General features: G+C 40.6%; 1 protein-coding gene across 1 annotated transcript; it reads right to left on the bottom strand.

Moving 5' to 3' along the window:
• Window positions 1-168: 168 nt before the first annotated feature.
• DHX32 (DEAH-box helicase 32 (putative)) lies at window positions 169-25,236 on the bottom strand. Its single transcript, XM_053983901.1, has 11 exons — window positions 24,519-25,236; window positions 20,937-21,127; window positions 18,000-18,372; window positions 14,647-14,892; window positions 12,388-12,487; window positions 12,111-12,269; window positions 5,013-5,204; window positions 3,315-3,470; window positions 2,114-2,304; window positions 1,115-1,296; window positions 169-368 (listed from the first exon to the last, which is right to left on the bottom strand). Exons 1-11 carry the CDS (start codon window positions 24,786-24,788, stop codon window positions 176-178), a joined length of 2,253 nt encoding a protein of 750 aa, XP_053839876.1. The 5' UTR covers window positions 24,789-25,236; the 3' UTR covers window positions 169-175.

Genomic DNA, 25,236 nt, shown 5'->3' with positions numbered 1-25,236 from the left:
TGTTCCAAAATAATGCGTGCAACTCCTTTTGTTGAGAAAAGTGCCTTTTCTTTGTTTCTTCTGTTAAATATATTTATGTCAAAAGCTTGAAATAATTACACAGGTTTAGGTGGGGATGTGTTTTGGATATGTTGCTTTTATTTATTGTTGTCCACTATGTGGTGGCAGTCTACATTCACTGAATAACACATCCCTGCTCGCTGGGAGTTTGGGGAAATTCCTCATTTTCTTTGCTGTCACTGGCAGTTTTCTCTTCCTCCTTTGTGGCTGAAACAGGTGCCAAGTGAGTGATCACTTCCTGCAGAATATCCTTGCTTTCACTTGGAGGAAGATTGCTGAAATAATACTGAGGTACCAGCTCTGCAAATCTGGGGAGGAAATCACACAAAACATTATTAATTTTTAATTGACTTTTGAAATATTTGAATAATTATTTCCAGGTATATCTAAAAAAAATATACAAAGCTGATATTTCAACCCAAAACTCTGCAAGAATCCAAGATTCTCTGCAAGATCTAGTAGGAGTTTGTGCTTTTAGTAGCCTGGCACTGAAAATCCTCAGCCTGCACTTGAGCTGCAGTGCAGTTCCCAGTGCTGCAGGTTGCATGAAATAGGAATTTCCCTGCTTTAGAACAGAGTGGTTCAATAACATTATGAAAAAAAGCTCTCCTATAAACATGGGAAATAGAAAAGATGGGAGAGTGAAATGTATATTCTTTGTGTAAAGAGATTTTTGCAGAAGGAAGATTCTGGTCTCTCCCTGAATCCATAAACAGGCCATGATTCAGCTCTCTGGGTACAGAAAATATGTTAGAAAAGGAGTTGCTGGAAAATAGGTTTTCAGGGAACAAAGACCTTTCCAGCTGGATTCATGTTCTGGATTCATGCTCTGTTAACTCTGATTTTTTTTTTTTTTTCTATATATTTTACCTCGTAAGAAATTTTGCAGCTCATAATGTGGGCTTTTTCACTGATTACAGTTACAGTGGCAACTACTGAGAATGGAGAGGGCCTGAGATCACAGATCTTCACTTTTTATTTTTTTTTTATCCTCCCAAAGTGATGATTTTGTGGATTTAGGAGTGAAGGAGCAGTTGCATCACAGTTCACTTACAGATGGGGGGAGATCTCAGAGACAACTCTGATGGAATTGCCCTCTGAGATGCTGAACTCGTGGAATAAAACCCACTCTGGAATCCTCCTGGTGCTGTCATAGGATGAGAAGGGATGGAGCCGGGCCACTTGTTTGTGTGTTAACATTAAGTAGTTCCCTGAGCCATCCACATCGCGAGCAACCTAAAAAACCAAAACAATGTGGAGAGTTACCCATCATTTAATTGCTTAGTGCTTTTTAGATTTAAACCAGAAATTAAACTTCCCTTCAGATACTTTCGACTGGAACCTCTTCCCAAGTTTGTGTGGGAAAGCTTGGGACTGGATACCATGAAATGAGACTTAAAGAAAATGTAGATCTGTGTATTTGAAAGGAAGCTGCAACAAATGAGTACAAAACTCTCTTGAGTTTGGCTTTGAAGGGTCTGTGAAAACATACAAACATGTATTCTTTAGCACATACGCTTTTCATAGACTTTTAAATACAATGTGTCAGGCTATGAAATGTGCAGAGCTCATTTGTGTGTTGAGATGGAGCATGGGGATGTGAAGGAAAGCCTGGGGACTCAAGTGGGAATAAATCATTCTAGTTTACATTTACAATTACAGTTAGAGTGCCTTCCTGAAATGAGGCAAGCTGTCTGTTATGCACACCTAAATATATCCAAGTAATTTCTCTATTTCCAGGCAATTTTCACCTTCAAAAAGGAGATAATTCCTGAGAGAATATTGCAATTTCAAGAGGTTTTTTGAGGTGTAAGAGTTCTTTGAGTGAAAGGCATATTGGCAGTTTTTTTATTGCTATGGAGACTGTGAACTCCGTGCAGTAAGAGATGAACCCCAGAGAAAAGGCTGAAAGGGGAAGAAATGTTTGATACACTGGGAAAAAAAATGGCTTTTATGGTAATCAAGAGATTTCACTAATGAACCTAAGCTTTCTGAAAGCATTCTACATAATTTAACAGTGCAGGAAGATGAAACCACAGTGTTTTTTCCTTACATGCATGAAGTAACCAGATAAAAGAGCTTTCTTAATGCTTAGTAGATTTACTTCTGATCCAAAGTCTGGTTCTGAGATGGGAAGTTCAATGCGCTTCATAATCTCCACCAGCTCGGCTCTGATCATCTCGGCCGTGCTCAGAGCTGAGCAGCTCAGGAAATAATCACGGCACCATTTCTCACTGCTGAAGTCTGTGGGGGACAAAACAATGTTTTGGCTTAAAGCAGAATCTCACTGATGTGTGCAATCCACAGAGGTGCTGCTCTGTGGAATAAATGCTCCTGCACTGCTGCAGATGATGGCCAAAATTCTGGTAATGAGCCATACAGACAGCTTAGGCTCAGCTCACAAAGTAAGTGGGCAATACTTGATATCCTCACTTAGTTTTATAGAATTGCAGCTATTTCTTCCCGAATCTAATCCCTTCTTTGCTCTGTTATGAGTAAAGCTTCCCAGAGAACGAGTAGCAATTCTCTTTTTCAGGCCTGGTGGATTTAGGCCAGGATATGGAGTTGAAATCACACCTGTAGTGCTGGTGCTGACCCTGCACTCTGATAAAGGACCGGTTCTCCTGGAGCTCCCTTCAGCATTCCACATGACTGAGCAGGAGACAATCCTGCTTCCCTGTCTAAAGTTTTTACTCAGGGTGTGCAAATTTATCCCTCTGCTGTCTGAGCACTGGACTCGGGCTAAATGGACTGGAGCAGGACACTTGAGCAGGGGAAAATGCAGTGAAGAGCTTCTGCTGCTCTGCAGTCTCCTGGCTTTTATTTGTGTTCCTGCAAATGTGGACTTTAATATTTTCTATTTGTCCCTTAAATTTTCCTTTCAGTTCACAGCTATCAAAAACCCACCAGAATTGTTGGGCTGTTGGGGGAATTGAGGCCCTCCTCAACAGCTTTTATTCATCCTAAACTTGGATTTAGTGCTTCTACAGGAGGAGCCATCATTCCGGTTTTGCACAGCATCACTTCAAGGGACAGTTGGAATAGTGGTTATGGATCCCTGTTGGGTAAGAGATGCTGTCCTAGGACGTTTTTAATTAATTAGTAAATTAATATTCATCAGCAATAGCTACTCCCGTAGGTTTCTCCCCGCATATCAGCCATTCTAGAAAGAATCACCAGATTTTTGTTTTGTTTTGTTTTGTTTTGTTTTTTTTCCAAACTGGTCCCAGTGTGCTTGATTTTGTCTCGGGCACACTTGCCTGGGTGTGTGGGGTTGGCAGTGGCTGCCTTGAAGGCGTTGAAGATGTTGATGAGGGTGAAGTGATCTCCTGCAGGGTGGGAGAAGCAGCGCCAGCGGCTCCGAGCGATCTCCTCTGTGCCAGGAGGGGCGTGCAGGAAGCAGCTGGGAGCTGAGGAGAAAACCAAGCCAGTGGTTGAAACACAGAGGTGCATGCACAAAACCCCACTGGTATTTTTGGGTTTTTCCTTCCTCGGTTGCTTTTAACCCCCGGTATTGGATCGGTGCTGAAGAACTGAACCTGCTGCATTCACTAAGGGTTTATTTTTGTGGGTATCCTTCCAGTCTTGTTTTGTGGGAATCAGAAAAACAGAAACTCCCACAGACACTGAAGGGTTTGATCTGCAGCCTTGGAAGAAGCTTGGATTGATGTGAAAATACAATGCACAGATATTAAGTAGAGAAATCATAAACTCATAATTCTATAGTTGTAAGTAAGAATATGCCTTAAGTAAGTGAGAAACTGCATGGGTAAGATGGTGAATTCAGGGTTTATAATGTAAGGGTGGGGTTGTATGGAACAAGCTGAGAGTTCAGAAGTTAAGACAGAAGCAGATGTGTGCCTGTGAGTTAGAAGCCCATTAGATAAAAGTATCCTCAGTGCAGCAGAAGTGAGTAAAGGTGATGGGTTAGAAAAGCAAAACAAACCCTGTGGCAACTGTCCATTGGGTTAGAAAGTTCTGCATTGCCTTGGAACAAAGAATTGTGACTGCTCTTGAGCTGTGGCCGAATGCTCGCTCCTCTAAAATCTCAGGGCCTCTGGGACTGATGTTTATCTGAGCAATAAATCGTTCTTAGCCTGAAAATAGTCCCACCCCTTCATTTCTAGCAGTGCCAATGATATTGTTTAGTTAATGTGTTGCAAATGCAAAAGAGCAGCTTTCTCCCAGGCTGATGTCAAAAAAGCTTCCTAATATCACAACCTAATTTAGCCAGAATTCAACAAATGGCTTCTTTATTATAAAAAGACATCTTTTGATTTAATGCCTTAATTTGCCTCTCTATGTTGAAATTTCTGCTTTCCAGTGCATTTTACTTTTGTGTCTTTTGAGATGATTGAGCTCTTCTAAAATCGAATTGTGCCTATGCTCAAACATTTACATTTGTTATATGTACTTTATAAAAACTATCACAGGTTAAAAATCAACCCACTTTGGGCATAAAAAGTTGTCCTATAAGGAGAACAACTCATGCAGCTTGATGTCCTGTGATTCATGTGTTTGCTGCCCAAGACTCCAAGGTTACGTCAGTTTTATAAAAGATTTGAAGTAGAGAGACAAGACAACAAAGTAATTCTTTGTAGGTAAACAGAGAATTTTAAACAACAGAATGTTGTTTTATAATTAGAACTTCCCCTATTTGGCTGCACCCATCTGTCACAAATGTAGATTAATGTAAGAAAGTTTCATTTTGGTTTCTGACAAAAGGGAGGAAGCCAATGGGCAGCTGAAGCCTGGAAATGGAATTCTGCATGGGCATTCTTTACTTAGCTTTCATTGTATCCTTACAGTTAAGACTTGAACAGCCAGATATATTCATTTACTTGAAACAAGCAGGATGAGAATGACAAAAATGTGCTTGTGTGGATAGATTTGGAAGGAGTCTGGATTGGGCAGGTGGCACAAGGCCTGCAGTGAGAGCTGATCCAGGATACCTGTGACCATGGCTGCAATGGTGAGCATCTCATCCACACACTCAAATTCACACGAAGCCAGCAGTGACTTGGAGAGCTGAGGATCCAGGGGGAATTCTGACATAATAATCCCAAATTCAGAGAGGTTTCCATCGTTGTCCAGCGCTGCCAGATAATCCAGATCTTCCAAAGCCTGCATCAGGCTTTCAGGAGCTAAAGAAAAGGGAAGAGAATTCCAGTTCTTGAGAGTGGCTACACAGGAATGAATGTCTGAATTCTCATTATAATATTTCAGCTGTGGGAAAATGATACTTCTTTTATTTGACAGTGATTAAGAACAAAAAGTAATGGATGAATGAAAGGCTTAGAAAATTATGGAGGAAGAAATGGAGTTAACAATCACAGAGCTGCAAATCACTTTGTTGATGTTTTTAATGTCAGAACAATTTTTGTCAAAAGCCCAGACACAATCCTCAAAACCCCTAGACTCTGTCAAAACTGCTTCCATTACTGGAAGTTTTCAGGTGGGTTTTTAATTTTCATTCTTTTTTAAGAGGGGTGGTCATGAGGGATGCTGAGATACAGAACAGGTCTAGGAAAGATCTTTTTTAACCAGAGGAGATATTCTGATATTTATAGAAGTTATAACTGTTATTCTTGCAGGTATTTGGAGTTCTCTTGGTTGCCTTTTTAATTATTATACTTCTTTTACATGGGTTCTCATAATACCAGAAGAAAAATGGGAATGTAGTAAAAGAAAATGTCTCCCTAGCAATTGGCTATACTTTCTCACTCCACAAAATTCAATGTTCAGTTTTCCCTTAGTGTGGGTTATAACTTCCTTACAACCTCCATAGGTAGAAGTGAGAACAGTGAGGCAGCAAAAATAATGAGGGAACGTAAGAAAATGTCCTGAGAGGACAGGATTAAGCAAATCAAAACTTAAAATTAGGAGTTGAGCAGGCCTGTAGGAAATCTGATGGTGATAGAAGGAGGTCAAACAAGCACAGAAGAGCTTTATGTGGTTGAGAGAGGGAACCTCAAGTTGAAGTTGTCAGGCCTACACTCCAAAAAATTGTTGCCAGAGCATGAAAAACATGGTGGAAATTTGGGAACTCTTGAAGTGTGAAGGTTTTTTCAGGTTCTTTCCTCCCAGCTCTTTTCCAAGGTAGATTTCTATTCCAGGTTATATTGAATGGTCAATATCTTTCATGGGTTCATTCACATTCACAACTGCTCTCCAAGCACTGCAGCAACTTTCCCCTTACTCCAGCCTAAGGATCTGGTTGTTATTTTCTCAGTTTTATGGATAACAAGTTAAATTTGAAGCTGGTGGCAGAAATTCCACTGCAGCAGGACTTGGCCTCATCCCCAGCCCTGGGAAGCTGCACTGGCCATTTGTCAGCTGCTGTCAGTCTGTACATTAACGGGGAAAAATCCCTAAATAAAATAACCAGACCGCAAGCACAGCTGCCCACACAGGCAGGGGGTGGATTTGCACTTGGATCTTCATTAGTAGATGACTAGAAATAATTTCTTCCATTCATTAAGAGTGGGAATGTGTATGGCATCACCAAGACTAAAAGCAAAGCAAGGCTGTAATTAGCTGCTAGGTCACATTTAGCCACACGTTTCCCAAACATTCTGCAAGAAAATCTTGAGATCAGGTTTTGACTTCATTGGCAGGGAACTGTTTATTGCCATCTCTTTGGAATTAACTACTTATAGGCAAGGAAAAAGTAAAATGGGAAGCAAACAAGCACCTGTTGTTTTTAACCTCATTCTGTTATGTCTGAAGGGGGAAAAATAGCTTATTAATTCCTTTTACATGAGCTCTTCCAGAACTTCTCCAGCATCTCAATCTGCTGATGTGACTTTGGTTAAGTTTAAAACACCCAGTTTTCAGACAAAGTCTCTCAGGAACCTGCAAATTCCTTTTAAAACTGTGGACCTGCTTCATTTCAGTCTCAGAGTTCTTCCCTCTGCCTGCACAATTCTATCTAGAGAGGACATTTAGTATAAGAAATGTGGGGTTTAGTGGGATAAATGATGAGCCCTTGCAAAAGCTGAAGTATCTGAGAAGAAAATTCTTGGGAGTTTTAAAGAAATGAGAAGTAGCAGCTGATGATGAATACGAGTCAGTGACAGGAAATAAAAATCCCTAGTACAGGGATGTGTTTACATTTTGATCAGTAAATCAGATTGATCTTTGCTGGGGTTTATGTGATTGAAAATCAGGGATAGTAAAAGGGTCACTCAGATCTGTAGTAATTACTAGGAGATCATGGAAAGCTATTCAACAAAGTAGTTTGTCCTAGAGCTCACAAAATAAATGGTTATATGGCAGTCAGTTTCAACCCCCTGATAGCATCAATGATTTGCATTTTTATGCCCTAGAGTTAGTTGTCTTGAGATTTATAAGCACAAATTACTTCCCTGTCTTGCTATGAGTGTTCTGGAAAAAAAAAAAAAAGAAAAGAAAAAAAGATTCCTGGAGTTTTATTGCTCTAGAAAGGACAAGACAGTAAAGGTGGATTAGAGCAGGTGAAGGAACAGTAAAAAAGCAAAAATAAAAAACCAGAGTGGGGCTTTTTAGGGCTTCTTGCCAACACCAGCCACTGCTGCCTTGAGGTGTGAACCACAAGGATTTGTGACTCCACTGCTGCTTTCACAGTAGCAACATTCAAAAAACCTCTCAAGATGCGTCCTGTGCTTTCAACAAGAAACTGCCACATCCCTGGACTTTTAAAAGGTATTTCCTAATCTGGTATTTTCTTTCCCTGCTCTGTGTTCTTTAGCTGCTCAAGACTGGGTTGCACTGGACTCATTCAGGAAATCTGACCAGTTTGATGTAAATACAGATCATGCTTTTGATCCTTCTTAGGCTTAGTAAAGCAAATATATAATTTAATGTTATTGTTAGCACTGGAATAGTTTATCTGAGAGTTTCAAGCTACTTAAAATTATATTCTTGGTTTCATATTGCTGTAACTTTGATGTGAACAGAGTAAATTCTGTCTCTAAAGGCAGCTACACCTGTAGTCCTCAGCACCACATCCCATATGGCTGAAATGCAAGTGCTCAAGCTGGGAGCAAACAAATCCAAAAGTATTATTTTTGTTGCATTAGGAGGCAAGTGATTTAGAGATTTGGTCAAAGTTCTGTAATAAGTGAATATTAGAGACAAGAATGAAACTTAAATGTTGTGATTTTTCATAGTCCATTTAACTGCTCTCTTGTGCTTCTCTGGAGATCCACAGCTCCTGTGTTCTGGTCTCCTACTCTGCAAATGCTGAGGATGTAAAATACCTTTTTTGATAGATCTTTCCCTTCCAGAGGAATAACTTAAAAAGTTAGGGGTGCCATGGATGTCAGGTGAAGGGATGTTGCCTCTAAGGAGCTGATGCTCTGCCTGGCTCACCACAGGTTTTGCAGGTTCTGTTGGGCTGGACAGCAGAAAGAACTGCCAAAGTAATTCCTGCAGGGAGAGCAGTCCTGGGGAAGGGTGTTTGCTGGTCCTGGTTTCTAACACTGCTCCCTGGACAGCAAACTGAAAAGATGGAGGAGTCTATGCCAGTTTTTCCTCCAATTATGCAAAGATATTTCTTCTGCAAGCACAAGTTCTCTGTGCAGGTTTCCTCCTGATCCTCTTTTTCCCCTTGTACCTTCTGAGTCAGGATGTTTTATGTGTCTTGCTCCAAAGCCACCAGTTCTATAACTATTATTTTGAAATGATAGTTGATCATTAAAAATTACTTCCCCAAACTCATACTTTGCAGTACTTTCATTCCCCTTCATGGTGCTTCATGAGTCCTCCAGTCTGGCTGGTGATGGTCCCTGCTGTGCTTTTCTGCCAGCAGGGACAGCCAGGACAGGGCCTGACAGAACACACTGAATAATGTCTGCACACATCAATTAATTGATGAAATCCAGAATTTAATACATCAAAGAATGAACAAGAAAATTTAAGATAATAAATCTGCCCTGAAGTGGTCTCTGTTGAGCAGAGCTTACATGGTGCATTGAGTTTCTGTCTTTGACAGTCTCCAGTGAAAATATGCCAACAATTTATTTCTATGAAATAATTTGAAATGATATAAATTTATATAACTCTTGTTATTCTGGATTTTCTAGAAATATATTCTCCAGGGGATTGTGAAAGCACAGCTCTCAAATGTTGTGGTCATGACCACTGACATACCTTTATCTGAAAATTGTTTAGGGAAATTCTGAATGAATACAGAATCTGCAAATGCTTTCCCCTTGATCCCGCAGGGAATTTTTACATGCCTTCATCTTTCTAATGATTCACTTCGTTTAAATAAGGATTTTCCAGTGATTTACAAAAGCACTCAACGTTGCTGCAACGTATGGGACTGGAATTCTTTTGTCCCATTATAAACCCCAGCAAAGATCAATCAGATTTACTGATCAAAATGTAAACACATCCCTGTGCTAGGGGCATGGGAATCCCTCTAATGCACTTTGGAGCTGCAGTGCCAGGTTCATTTTCCTCTGGCTCATGGATTCCAGAAAGGGGAACGAGCTCTGCTGCATTTGCTGCTCTCCATTATGGCATGAATTAAATGCAGCAGCTGTAAGCCTGACATGTTTGTTGCTTTCATAATGCAGTAATGAGTCAGACCTAATCCAGGCTTTTATTTCTCCTCAAAGAGCAGCAAAATAAAAAAAAAAAATCCCTTGTGCACATTGTTGCTGAGCAGAAATAAAGTGCTTTACTGATGTATTTTTTATCTCTTATCTGCTGCATGTTCTCCATGTGCAGGAAACAGATGGAGAAGTACTTCTTGCTATGAATTTCAGTGTCCTTCTGATTTGTTTGTTCACCAGTTCATGCCCGTGTCTTACTCTGTCATCTCAGTGAAAACTTGACTTTGTCTAGGAGAAATTCACCTAAAACCCCTAAAGCCTCTCTCTGTTTCAACTGCAAAGACAAGGTGAGAATGTTTGCTGGACAGAAACAGTGCAGAGGCAGCCTGTGGCACACAGGGCATGCTGCAATGTTTTTACTCCTTTTACTCCAAGGGAGCTCAGCCCCAAGGAGGTGAAGAGCCATGGAACAGCCAAACCCATGGCAGGGCCTTGGAACTGGGTGATCTTTAAGGTCCCTTCCAGCCCAAACCATTCTTGGGTTTGTGTGCTTGAAAGCCTGATGTGTTTTGAGTTCTGTGAGCTGGTCCAACACAAGAACTGACTCCCCTGACAGATTTCTCCCTTGGGTGCTCCAGTTTCTTTCAGAGAATTTCACAGCAGGCACTTCAAACTCTGTCTTGTGACTGTGGGAGCTTTGCACTCATCTCTGGAGGATTCTGTAGGGATCAGTCCAAATGCTGGTAGGAAAAAAGTTCACTGCCTGCTGCAAAGTGGAAAGAAAGCCAGGGTGGGATGTGTCCTGGTTAAAGGAAGAGCTGTGCTGGATCATCAAAGCTGTGTCTCAAATGTTTAAGTGTGTAAGGCAGGAAGCAGACAAGGAAATTGTGCAGAATTTCTCCTCTCCTCTCAGAGCACCCCTGCAGTGTTTGTGGGATTTTTCCTTTGTTCAGCCAGTTTGTGCACTGTACTTAGTGGACAATAATTTAATCATTCCTAAAACTCTTCAGTACCTGCACCTGACACTCTTGATCTAGACAGCAAAAGCTTTGTCATATGTGATGTCCATCCAAGTGAAGCCAATTCTTTCACTCATCAAATACCTGTACAATTTCTCAGACATCAGGACAATGCTTTCTTCAGCTGCATTATCCAAAAATACAGCCAAAACTTAGAATTCCTGCATCTGTGAAACCCTTATGTGCCTCTAGCATTTCATTCTCTCTGAATGCTGTCCCCGTTGTGCCTTTAAATCCAAAAATGCCAAATGCTTTTCCCTCATATAATTTTACTAATTCCTTCTACAGTTCAAGACCAACTTTCTTCATATCCAGGAAAAACATGAATATGTTTTAGCTTTTATTTTTTTTTTAGTAGTAAAATACACTTTAAATTTGAGTGGGGGCAAACTGTGTTCCATAAGCATTTTCCATGCAGATTTCATGGGTTCAGCACAGGAGATAACACCCACAAGGCCAAAATACTCCAATTCTCATTGGTTTTGAATCAATTGCCAGCAGACTGGCCATGTTTTCTCCTATTTCTTTTAGGCTTATTTCTGCTAAACAGACACACAAGGGAAAAGTAGAATAAATTTTTCTTTAGAATTCCACTTAACTGCCTATTGCAACAGCCAACAGTGAGAATTAACACTTTATTAGTGATTAATTACAGTGAACAACACATAGAAGAGATCATTCCAGTTTTGTATATGTGAACGAGGAAAGGCAGGATAATATAAGAATTTTTCATGTTTGCACTGTAAAATTATGAATGAAACCAGCAATCCCCAAACCAATGAAATCAGGGCTATTTCCCTCACTTTAAAGGGTTTCAAAGCAACAGCAGAACCTGCAGTGGCACTTGGGGTTTGTGATAAGCCAGAACAGAGGAAAATATCCTTCTATAGAAAAAACCCTAAATTATGAAGTCAGGGAAAGAAAAAAGGCAACTTCCTTCACTCTCTTTCCTCAAAATTCAGGGTTTCCCTGCCTAGTATTGAAAGTGTATTTGGGTTTATTTTATAAGGAATATTGTCCTTGAGGAACAGCCCATTGTAAATTTGAGGTGGGAGATGCTGGAGGATAAGGAGGAAGCTCATTTCCTCCACACAGGTACCCCAGATAACAACAGTGGTTTATTTGGGTTGTAAACTTTTGATTAAAGGAATATATTTCGTTGGATATCTGTACAATACCTTGTACAACAGGGCACAAATTTTCTTTGTGGGTTACAGGAAAATAATATGAAACCTAGATGAGGAGATACTTGGAATATTGATTTTTTTTTTTTTTCTTTAGCATTCCAATTCCATTCAGACATTTTATGGTCTTTTTTCTAAGTGCTATTGAGCTGAGAATGGCTGTAGCAGGTAAGTGGGAAAAGCAGGGTGACATTATTACAAGTCCTTAAATAAAAAACAATCCTATGAGCAACAGGGCAAAATTAACCTGGAAAGAACTTCTAAAATAATGATTAAAAAAATGAGAAATTGGTGCATCCCCTTACCTGGGCTGCTGATGAAGTCACAGTGTGCAAAGCCAGCTATGTCCATCCTCTTCAGGAACAGGACCAAGCTGGTGAGGTTGGATTCCTGAACTTTAGCTGGAATTTCTGGCTTCATTTCCTTGTATGTAAATTCTTCAGGATACAAGCAGAAGATTTTCCCTGGAAGAGAATTCAGGAAAATTACCTTTTTTTAAAAATGCTTCCTCCTCACGTTGCCACGTTGATTGCATTAATTAATTTGAGCTAATGGATTTAAATGTTGAGCTAATATTTCTACCTGATGGAGACATGCCCAGAATTTGTTTATGCACCTCTGCTTGACTTTGGCTGATAGGCTGGGTTAGAACAGAGTCTGCTCTGATTCTAGGATTGTACACCTTTAAATGAAAGAGATACCAAGCATCAGACAAGTACACAAGGGCTGCAAAAATATGAATGGTCTGTACTGAATTTCTCTCTAGGTCATTTAACAGAAAGGGTAGTAACAGTTTTCATTTCTTTTTGTTTCAGCAGCTTGGGAAAAGGAGAGCACTCAGCTGACAAACTGACAGATGTTTTGCAGTCACTCTAAGTGTGCTCTGAGATAAATGTCCTTTTTTTCCCCCTGAAGAAATGTACCTTACTAAAGCAGAAAATGGTATCATCAAGAAAAACATCAGAAAATATTATTTATTTCATGCAGTGACAGAATCCCAACATTTTCTGATAGCATTTTGCTCCCTAACTCCAGATTTTTGTCTTACAGGAGACGAGGGCTGCATTAGAGATACATGATGCCGTGTTTTATATTTTTCTTAATTTTGCTTTACTTGGATTAAGCTGAGGAGCTGATTCACTCCCTGCTCTGGCCACAAGCCTGTAGTGTCCAGCAAGACATAAAACTGCCTGGAAAAGGCAACTCTCTGCTCCTGCCATTTGAGTCAACTCTATCTGCTTTGATTTTCATTAAAAAAAGAAAAAAAAAAGATAAAATAAGATAAAATATCCTTCAGTGCAGGGCATAGATTTCTTTCCCTGCAGGTGAATTGCTGATTTATCCCAGCTGCAAGGCTCAGGTGGGATTTTGCTCTGCACTGAACTTTTCCTGCTCCCTCTGTGATCAGCTGACTTTGGCTGAATGGGAATATGAAATGGTGAGGGAGGACTATCACAGGACTAAACAAGATAATTGAATTAAAGGTGAAAATTTCATCACTGATAGAGGTGATTTGATAGACATCAGGACTCTTGGATCTGTTTTGTTCCCATTGATTTGTATTTTAAATTCACAAAATCTGTAATTTGTTGAATTGCACTTTGGGCTTCAGGTTACCATGGCAGTGAAATCCATTTCTGCCATCCAAGAAAACTGCAGTTGTAGGAATAAGTTTAAGAAATAAGCATGGTCTAACTGAAAACTGCTTTTGGGGTCTTCTTCCTTGCACACAAAACTGTAACTTTTTTAAACTTGCCTTGAGACTGAGTTAGTTCATCATTCCCAGTTAAAAACCTTTTAAAATGACAGGTTTTTTTGCAATGCAAATGAAAAGTGCTGGTTGGTAGTTCACAAGTTTTTCCCTGAAATACTTTCAAGGTCAATCAGGATTAATGATCCCTGCTCCAAAATATTTGGAACACTTAACTCCAATTTTGGTTATTCCACCTTGTACTATAGAAAGGAAATATATTACATTGTTTCTTTTGCCTGTGACTGGAATTTTTATTTTAACCAGGAGAGTTACAAAACCTTAGTAGTGCAGCTCTCAAGTTCATGTTCCTACACAGTTACTCATCCCTTAGGACATTAGCTGTGTAGAAATAAAATAAATGATAATTTTTTTTTTTTTTGCAGCTGCACTAATCCTTCCCAGGGTGAAAAACAAGAAATGAGGGCAAACTTAGAACAAACTGGAAAAGGTTAAGTATTAATTAGAGAAATTAATTTATTAATTTATCTAATTATTTCTAATGCAATTAGATAAATTGCAGCATTTGGATGGGAGCACATGTCCAGGAGGAGCACAAGCAGCTTGAAAAAATAGAGATTCTGTGTGAGCAATTACTAACTCATTAAATAAGGGATGAGAATAATCTCCTAAACCAGGAAATCTGCCAATAGGTGCCTAAGAAGTGATTTTATTTTGCTTTATGTATAAAATACTGAAGAGAGATTCATGACTGATGGGCCAGAACTCGGGTGAGATGTATTTTGCAAACAATCTGTCATGGGTTTGGTGCCCAAATGAGTGGCAGTTTCAACTGGAAGCGTTCATCTGGCTTTAGAAACTTCAAAAATCCGATTTCTGATTGAATTTGGGAAGTAATTGTGATTTCTTGCTTGGTTTTCACATGAGACGTCCATGAAAATGATTTAAATTCTATTAATTTGCATGTCAAAAATATCATAGAACCTGTGCTGTGAAAGAAGAGAAAACCACGTGATCCTCTAGGGACTATTTGCATTAATCTGAGCTGCACAATTCCCTTTCCCCTGCCCTGAAAAAGCCCTTTTGCAGAGTTGATTTTGGATAAAGTGCTTCTGGCTCCCTTCACTGACCTTTCTTGTCTCCAGACCAACATCGATGACAAAAGTCACATTTTTAGTCCAGATCAAAGGTTCTCCAGAGCTGGTGGTGAGTAGAACTTTCCTCCTGTATTTTTTGCAGCATTTCTGCCTCTTTTGAATTAGTTTGGGAGTCAGGTCTTGTTTTGTGGGGTACAAAGGGATGGGGATGAGTTCTCCAAGGTCAGGGTTTAAATTGGGTTGTTCCTGTCTGATCATCTGATAAGCTTTTTCAATTTCCTGTAATCAAGAGAAATACATTTTTTTTCCTTATGAAATTGTTATATTCTTAGTCCAATTGCAACATATAAAATGATCAAAATATGCAGGAACCTCCCTACTTTCCCTTAATTATTATATTTGAGAAGATGTAAGTATTGTAAAGGTTTGAATAATCATTTTTTCCCCCCAATGATTAATAAACTCTCTAAAGATTTAATAAAGTCAAAAAAGTGTCCCTAACTTGCACTGATGGCACATCACCTTTAAAATAGTTCACAGATCCACAGGTTGGATATGAATTGTAAAAGCTTTTTGTTGTTTTTGTGTTTTGTTGTTGGGAGGGGTTAATAAGAAACCATTTATGTTCTGCACGATTTTTGGAAAGGCATACAAAAATAATTCATGGGCTTGCTCAGTCTGAAAAGGATTTTTTTTTAAAAGCATTTTTATTAGCAAAGGTTTTGCAAAATTGAAAAGCCAGACTGAGTTTCTCTTTGAGAGTGACACCACATTTCCAGTAGTTATAGGTTGAAAGTGCTCCATAAAAATTGTTATAAAGACACAAGAGTGACATCTAATAGCAAGGCTGGCAGCAGGGCAGCTCATAAATCCTGATGTTCTTGGTTAATTCATATTTTTGTTTAGTTTAAAAGACAGTTGAGTGCTTGAGAACAGTGAACCATTACCACTATGAAACTTTAAATCACAGTTAAACAAGAATTCATGGGATGTTCTGGTTCATAATGAGTGTTCTGTTCATTGTGAGAGAGAAAAATGAGTGATCTCTTTTTGGCAAGAAAGAAATTCCTATTCTAGTTTTGTGGGGAATTTACCCGTCAAAAAAAAAAAAATAGGCAAAAAAAAAAAAAGCAGAAATAAAACTTTTAAGCAGAAATAAAACTTTCTTCCCAACCTTTTGAAATGGAAAGAGCATGTGTTTTTTCTCTGACATTATCTATTGTAAATAAGGGGACTAACACAGATAATTCATTACTTTATCATTTGTAAAATTGGTGTCTATAAGGTTTAAAACTGATTATTAACATTATTAAAAGTGTTTCATATCCATCCCCCTTTTAACAGTGAAAAGCAGCAAACACTACTTGGGTAGTTTGTGGCAAATTATCTTTGCTTGTGAAAAGTCATTATTTCCTGGTGAGTTTGTTGTTCTAAAGCAGATTTAATGATGCACAGTGGAAGATTTGGGATCACTATCAGAAAAATTATAATAATAATCAGAAATATTGAAATATTTATTTGATTGTCAGATTGCTTTGACAGCTTCAAAGAACCTGCTGGTGCAGTGAATTTAGGAATCACTGCTGTCTACAGAGATTCAAAGGTGTCACTATTTAGAATGGCCAAGCCTGTGCAGATTCCTGGATTTTCTGTCACACCTCTGTGTTGGAGTCCAGGACATCCCTCTGGCTGCCCTGGCTGGCTCCAGACCCTGGCACGAAGTCAAAAACACCTGTGGCTTTGATTTTAGCCTGTGGAAAAAACTGCCAACCCTGTGTTAGGAATTACAAGCCACAAGGGTTTGAGTAGTGTGGTAGCTGAATTAACACAGGGTGAAAAAGTAGAATTTTGGGGTTCTTAGAATGGGGTTCAGGGGGACAAGATGGAGGGATTTGGGCATGTCCTGACCTTCTTCTCCTTCTTCTTGCCCTCCATGTCTTGCTGTGATGGTGACACTTTTCTATTGGTTTAAGGTACAGACACGCTGTCCAACATAAATGTTAGCTATTGGTAATAAATTGTAAACTTTTGCATAACTTTTGATATAAAAGGTAATCACCGCCCGGTAGGGGAGGGCAGAATGCCATGGCTGCCTTGCTGAGAGGATCTCGGCAGGTCAGAGAAAGAATGTTTAGATAAGAAGAAATAAACAACCTTGAAAAAGCAATTGGGCACATTCCAGACCTCTTCTCCGGCTGCACGGGATAGGGAACAAGGACTTTTATGATTTTGGGGTCATTCCAAGCAAGAAAACTCTGACACCTCTGGAGTGACATTTTCCTCCTGCTGCTGTGCGCACGAATGGTTGGGAAGAAGAATCTAAATGGAAAAATCTCCTTGGGAGGTTTAAGGCAAAAACACCCCTGTGCTGTAGGACACTGATGGAGGCTGGACCTGCGTCCCTGTTTCCATTCCCACACAACAGGGATAACACAAACTGTGGGATGCTCAGTGCCAGGATAGGTTGTCCAATCCCTGCCCTTGTGGCCTGTGCCCCTGTGTGCTGCTTTTACAGCTTTTTGCATCACACAAAAGGATGGTGGCCTTTCATTAAAACCTACAGAAAAAATATATATTTTCTACACAATATTTATGTGCTATATAGATATTTTATGTGTATAAACCACAGTGTTATGTATGCCATGACTTCTTTGAAGGAAGACCTTGAAATTATAAAACCTGGTGGCACATCTGCTGTCTTAACAGCAAGGTTATTTACAGGTCAGATAAAAAACCACATTTCCTGATTAAAATCAGAAAGAGAACAGGTTTGATTCCTAGAGAGGCTACCTAGGACAGAGGCTGGACAGAGTTAAAGGAATAAAGCAGGGATTTGTTAAAAGGCCTTCACAGGATACACCTTGGGCATTACCAGAGCTTGGCTGAGGCCACACCCAAGATGGACAATGAGTCACGAGTTTTCACACTTTTATAAATTTTGGTCCTTTTCCATATTGGGGTTAATGTTGAAATGTTGTTGCTTTCAGAATATCTGACTGGAATGGACAGCCAGGAGTTTAATCAAAGTTTCTTTGTGCAGTATTTTTGCTAAAATAGAGGAGATGATATTGATTGCATTCTTAATGTAGATGGACCCAAGATGGACAGCGTGTCATGAGTTTTCATGCTTTTATAACTTTTGGTCCATTTCCATATTGGGGTTAATTGTCCAGTTCCAGCTCCAGGTTACGCAGTCCCATCCTCCCAGATTGCTCTCCCCAGTTTGCTGTTTGCACTTTTTGGGCCTGGAAAAGGATTATTTTGTCTGACTGAGCTGTGAGGAGAACTCGCTAATGATTTATATGAAGTTCAGAACAACGCACAATGCAGTACAGAATGTGGAAAATAAGAAATCTAAAACTTAAGGCGTCAGTTCAACAACTTACTTGCTCAGATGCCAGGAAGACGACAATGTCCCCCCTCTCCCTGGTGTGGTGGATCTCCAGGAGCAGCCTGAGGGCAGGCAGGAAGGGGTCCCTGTGGGTGCTGCAGGAGAACACGGCCGGGGCGCGGTGCCTGCCCCGCACGCGCAGCACGGGGACGCTGCCACAGAACCCCTGCAGGGTGCTGCACATGTGGGGGGCAGTCAGGATCACCAGCCTCAGCTCTGCTCTGGCTGCCAAGACGTCCTTCAGGAGGCCAAGCAGGGCATCTGTGGCCACAGTCCTTTCGTGGACATCGTCCAAGACGATGACAGCGTAGCAGTTCAGGAGGGGCGTGGACATCATTTCCCTCTGGAGCACCTCATCTGTGCAGTACCTGCAGCACAGACACACAAAACTCTACCAGGTTCCTTGGACTATTATTGTAAGAAATTAATTCAGTGTCTCAGGGGCAACTTGGTTCTTTCTGTTCCAACACGAAAGATTTGATAAGAACAGTATTTTTAGTCTCAGCTACATGTTTAAATCCTTCCTTTAGCAGCAACAAACCTGATGTGATTCAATGACACTCAGAGACACGGTGGTGGAACGGATGTTCCAGGCAAAAGCAGAACTCCTTCTGCCCTGAAATCATCTGTTAATCTTCCATCACACACCATAAACAATTCCTGAGCTAGGAATGAATCCTTTTGGATGAGGAAAAGAAGGTGCACTTGAGGCAGAGCCAGAACCAAGATGAGCAATTCATTTATACCACAAGCCCCTCCTCACTTCTATCCCTTCTGATGACAGTTTTTTTAAAGGATATTATTTTTGTTGTGTTGCTCAGCAGGACTTGCAATTCTACAAGCAGATTTTGATGTGTGAGACAAAGGGATTCATCTCCCTCTCAACAGGAGCAGCTGCAGGAAGTTCTGCTGCAGGATGAGGTTTAAGGAGCTCTCCAAAGACAGAGAAAGGACAGGCAAGAGGAAGAGTGGTGGAAACTGATTTTCAGAAATGGTGAGTATCCTCTTCTCCACTGGAAAAAAGCTTGTGGTCTAGATATGATACTATGTGCCTCCCATGTTAAGGAACCAGAGAAAATAACCCTCATAACTTTCTGGGAGGCTCAAAAGCTGAATCCCTGTGTTCCTGCTGTCACCTGCCTGTACTTGCTACATTAAGTGCATTTCTTATCTCCCAAAAATCCCCCTGAATGCTATTTTCCTCTTGTTGCTGGATAGACCCTCTTCTAGCACTGTTTTTTGTTTGCTTTTGAATTTTGACTTTACTTTGGGAAAAATGATCCCCTGTTCTCTTGTGGTATTGAACATTCCTGTACTGGAAAATAGGAAAAAAAAAAAAAAAAAAGAGTAGAGGAAAAGAAAAAGAGGTTACTGAGGTGCTTAATGAAGTTTTGCATGGACAGTAACCTTGGTCACTTAAATCTCTGCTATGATTTACCCCAGAATGTCTCCTTCAAACCTTTTAGTACTTATTGATTAATCACAAAATCTCTGCAGAAGAGAGGAGAGAGCTCATTGCAGTCTAAAACTTCCATGTGAGGGGAGGAGTGGGGCAGGCTCTGATCTGTGCTCAGTGCTGGCCAGGACTGAGGGAATGGCCGGAGCTGTGCCAGGGAGGTTTAGGTTGGATTTAGGGAAGGGTTCTTCCCCCAGAGGGTGCTGGGCACTGCCTGTCCTTATTGGACACGAAATGAGTACACAGAAGCTTGGTAAGTTTAAAAGAGAAAAAAGAGGGAGTTTTATTTGAACATCTGGTATTTATAGAATTCCAAAGGTGACCGTGGATTGGAGGATGGAATTGCCACCTCTCCAACCACACTGGTCAAACCAACACTCCATCAATTCTCTCCTCCCACAAAGAAGAATGCAAAATAATAATTATTTACATGAACAGTGCATGAGAACTCCAGTAGAAATATGTAAACATCATCAGAAGACTAAAGAAGTTTCATGAAAACTTTAAAACTTTCCAAAAAACTATAAAAGAAAACTTAACACTTTTAAAAATCAAGGCAACACTGCCCAGGCTCCCCAGGGCGTGGGCACAGCCCCGAGGCTGCCAGAGCTCCAGGAGTTTGGACAACATTCCCAGGGATGCCCAGGGTGGGATTGTTGTGGTGTCTGTGCAGGGCCAGGGGTTGGACTCGATGATCCCTGTGGGTCCCTTCCAACTCAGTGCACCCAGTGTTGCCCTGATTTTTAAAAGCGTTAAGTTTTCTTTTATAGTTCTTTTGAAAGTTTTAAAGTTCTCATAAAACTTCTTTAGCTTTCTGATAATGTTTACATATTTGAGAGTCAGAGTTCCTATGCAATTTCATGTATAAATAGAATATTTTACCTATTTATCTGTGAGTGGAGAGAAATGATTGATTGATCTTTAGACAAGTGTCATTGGAGAGGTGGTAATTCCATCCTCCAATCCACAGTCACCTTTGGAATTCTACAAATACCAGATGTTTAAATAAAACTGAGTCTTTTTCTCTTTTGAACTTACCAAGCTTCTGTGTACTCATTTCGTGTCCAATAGCAACACACCCAGTGAATTTAAAATACTCTACAACTTTCCAAAGCAAGATCTGCAGTGCTGCCAGCTACCACACCTTGTCCCGAAGGCCTCCAAAGGCACCAACCTCAGTGTCACTATAGGACATGAGAAAGAATATTTATTATTTATTTGTTATTGTTACAGTAAAAGACTATTTTTTTATTATTATTATTCTAGCATTTATAGTTTTTTAAAGGCGACAGTGGATTGGAGGGTGAAAGTGTCACTTTTCTAACGACACAGGACAAACTACCAGCTTATCAAATTTCTCTGCCTCTATGAAAGAATGTAAAACAATAAGCTATTTACGGAACGTGTGTGAGAAAGTTTGCTACAGGAAAGTAAACTCAGAAGGCTTTAGGAAATCTTAAAAAATCAGGGCGACACCTCAGGATGGTCTCAGCCGTGCAGCAGCTCTCGAAGGGGACGGAGTAGCCGACCTCGTGGCCCACGCTGACGTCCATCTGGTCGGCCACGCGCAGGGCCAGCGCCACGGCGGCCCGGCGCAGCACCTGCGTGCACACCACGGCCCCGCGGGGCCGCAGGGCCGCGCAGCGCTCCGCGCACCACTGAGGGACCTGTGAAATGCGGACGAAAAGTTGAGACCTTACAATCCCAATAAAGATTTGTGGGGACGGTGCGTTTATTACAGCTGAATTGCGGCGAAAAATCAAAACCTTGCAATTCCGATCGGTTTGTAAGGCACGGTATGTACTCTTTATTACGGCGCCGGGCGCGCGCCGGGATTTCCCTTCAATGGGCATCCTCACCCCTGAAAACTCCCGATCCTTTTTTATTACTCTAGCTAATTTACATATTCATCGAATTTCACAAGAGGATCATGCATATTCATTCTGCTGATTTCGCGTTACACTCACAGCTAGTTACACTTGTACTCAGTTTTTGTCAGAAAGTACAGCGAGAACTCCTGGGTCACCCTGCACTGTCTGTTTCAAGGTCTGAGGAGTCTTTCTTATCTCTTATCTCTTTAGCTTGGAAATTTGCATTCTTTCTCCTTAGCTGGGGCAGTTTTGCTAGTGCTGCACTTACCAGCCTAAACAGTGTATTTTACTTATGTTGGCAAGCTCAAAGTGGCTCATTTCACTTAAATCCAAATGGATTTCTTACCCCGTTGAATTTTTACTCTGTCTCACAGCGCTGGACCCATGTGTGGGATCTTTCCCCTTCAAAGGATATGTGTGCCCCCGAGAACTCCCGATCTTTTTCTATTGCTCTTACCAATTTACATATACATAGAATTTTACGATAGGTTCATGTATATTTATTCTGCTGATTTTGTGTTACATTTACAGTTAGTTATGCTTGTACTCAGTTTTTGTTAGAAAGGACAGAAAGGACTCTTGGGTTACTCTGCGCTGTCTGTTTTAAGGTCCGAGGAGCCTTTTTTATCTCTTATTTCTTTAGCTTGGAAATTTGAATTTTTTTTTTTTTTTTAGCTGGGGTAGTTTTGCTTGTGCTGCAGTTACTAGACTAAATAGCATATTTTACTTATGTTAGCAAGCTCAAAGTGGTAGATTTTACTTAAATCTGAATGGATTTCCACCCTGTTAAATTTTCACTCTGTTTTACCTGCAGGGACGGCAGAGCACCGTGGCTGAGGGCTGGGCGTGCTCGGCAGGCTCAGCTCCTTTGGAAACCTGCTGGTCAAACCTGTGAGCTGAGCAAATCAATCCTGTCAAAAGTGCTTAAGGAATTTAATTTTTTGCCCATTGTTTTTTGTAAAGAGGAACCACTGAGGGAGCTGGGGGTGCTCAGCCTGGAGAAAAGGAGACTCAGGGCTGACCTCAGCACTTTCCACAGCTCCTGAAAGGTGGCTGTGCTCAGGTGGCGTTGGGCTCTTTCTCCAGGCAGCACTGACAGAACCAGAGCACACAGCCTCAAGCTGCACCAAGGGAAATACAGGTTGGATATCGGGAAAAAGTTTTTTACAGAAAGGGTGATAAAGTTCTGGAATGTTCTGCCCGGGGAGGTGGTGCAGTCACCATCCCTGGGTGTGTTTAACAAAGCCTGGATGTGGCACTGGGTGCCAGGGTTGAGTTGAGGGGTTGGGGCTGGGTTGGACTCAATGATCTTGGAGGTCTCTCCCAGCCTGGTCATTCTGGAATATTCTGTGAAAGAGCTTAGTAAAGGAAATTAAAATGAACATACTGGAAAGCCAAAGATAACATTTTCCGATCCTTTATGTTGAGATAATGGATTTGAAGACTAATAAGTACTTTCTGGACTAAAGACATGTTTATTTTAAAGAGGGTGAGGTGTACAAACTGTGGGGTTTGTGTTTGATTCGATTATAATGGAAACTACTGTCATTTTTTATTAGTCTAATTTCCCATAGGCTAATTCATGTTAGGAGCTCATTCCAGGGCAGGAATTCTGAACTGGAATGTTCTCAGAAGTGTGGAACAGCGAAACTGAGCTGAGCCCTCACTGCTCACCAGGGCCTGCACCATGCACAGGAATTATCCATGTCAGCACTTGGAATCTCTTAAATTCTCACCATGGATTAGAAGGTTTGTCTGGGAATTGCTCAGCTGGACTCAGGTTGGTTGGAATTTGCTGCAGAAGAGGCCTCTGGGGAGGAGGTGACAGCAGGGTCACTGCAAGTGCTGATGGATCCAACAAAATCAGTGCAGTTGTGTTCAGGGCTGGCTCAGCAGCAAACCTGCCCCTGCTGGGTCATATCCATGGAAAACATATCCCAGGATTTCAAACTGACAAATGTCACAGCCAATATCTGTAATTTCAGATGAATTACTCTGCAAACGTGTAACTGAAACTGAACTGCTCCAGGAACTTACACAGCAGCTCCTTAATTTGTATATTTACTAACATCAACACTGGAAAATATCCATGTGTTGTTGTTATGAGAAATTAAAATTGCATTATAAATATTATTTTAATGGATGTTATCAGGTTTCAAGTCCTTAATTTAATCAACATCTAAACCTAGGCGCATCAGCCACATATAATTTATTTCTTTATAAATATATGCATTTCTAGAAATGTTTAAAAACCAACCAGCAATGTGTTACATCTTATTAAAGGTTCAATAAAATTTTCCTTGTTAAAGCACAATTTAAAAGCTAACATTTCTTAGCAAGTTGTTTACTATTACACAAGTTTTTTGTCTGTAAACTACAGGCAATAACAAGGGGTAAAAACTTGGCACTCCAAAAATTATTTGGGTGTGAATCATTTTTATGGCAACATAGGAATTTTCAGGCAGAGGTGTGATGTCTCTAGTTTAAAATGTGATCTCTAGAAGTGTCCAGCATTGAAGTCTGTAGGATATGTGACATGCCATGCAACAATAATTATCCTGCAGCTCTACCTGCAAGAAATTTTCCTCCTGATCCCAGTCATAAACAAGAGTATTTTGGCTGATAGCACTTGAACATTCTTTTCTACTCACTGTGACAACTGACCTGGGTTGTTATATATTGTTAAAGCAGAATTTCATAGACTGATTCTTGTGCACTTACACTCAGCTGAGATCTTGGCTTCAGTGGTTTCTTTTAACATGACTTTTGTAAAGTAATTTTGTGCTTTTGGAGAAAACATTTGCTCCTGGCTGAATGGGGGGAAAGACCATTAATTCTCCCTGAGAATCAGCCCTGCTGATTTCAATCCTTCATTCCCTGGGAATGTTTTGTCATTTTATCTTATGACAAATCCCCTGTATTTCTTTCCTGATACAGCATTAGCCAGAACTAAACCACGAAGTAACTGCAAATTTTTTTGAGTGCTTGAAGAAAGTTATTAAAATGTTTAATATATTTTAAATCTGTATATGACTGCATTAATCTTTATTCACCTTCTGTATTTCACTTTCCCTTTCTGGCCTTAATACTTGGATTACAATAGTTATAGTGACTCTGAAATTCATACCTCATTAAGTGTTCTAAAAATACATTAAAAAAAAAACCCAACCAAGTCTGTTGTACTGACCTGGGAGCTCTTGCCAGTCTTAGCATCTCCTGACACAATCACAATTTGATTATGGAGCAAAGTTTCCATGAAAGTACATTTTTCTTTCCATATTGGAAGCTCTTCTCTCTCTTTCATCAGCCTGTAATAACGGGAGGAGTAAGGCAAGCCATCAAAAGGATTAAGCTCTAAATCTTCTCCACAGACAAGTATTTCCTCTTCATCCCCGTCGCTGCCATCGAGTAATTCTGAAAAGCAGTGGCTTTCTGGAGGAAAGGTTAAAAACTCCATTTTTCTTCCATATATTATTCCCAGCAAAAGCACATTAGTGATGGAAGGAGTCCTTTGTGTGCTGATTGATCATTTTGGCCCCCTAAACCTGAGCAAATCCATTTTTCCTCGCTCCAGGATTAGTATTTCACAGCTCTTGGGTTTAAAGGTCCAGGCTCGGTGTCCAGCTGCCTTTGTGGTCTGCTTGTCTCGCTCTGGGTGGTTTAACAACCCCAGCGAGCCTGGAGAAAATATATTTAAAAAAAAAAAAATAATCACCCAAAATCTTCCAAATGGCAGCGATGAGACCAAAAGGAGAAGCAGAGCAGATTTTGGAGCCCAGCGCTGAGTCCAGCCCGCGGGTCCCAGTGTTTGCTCTTGCCCAGGCTGGGGAATAATTGGGCAGAGCAGCTGAGCCTGACCTTTGTGGCTGCAGTGGGAGGCTCTGGAGCTGTGGCTGTGATTGCAG

The sequence above is a fragment of the Vidua macroura genome, chromosome 8 (assembly GCF_024509145.1).
Source record: "Vidua macroura isolate BioBank_ID:100142 chromosome 8, ASM2450914v1, whole genome shotgun sequence".
Taxonomy (NCBI): Eukaryota; Metazoa; Chordata; class Aves; order Passeriformes; family Viduidae; genus Vidua; species Vidua macroura.
Note: the sequence above shows the minus strand (reverse complement) of the source record. Positions and strands in the feature narration are given on the sequence as shown.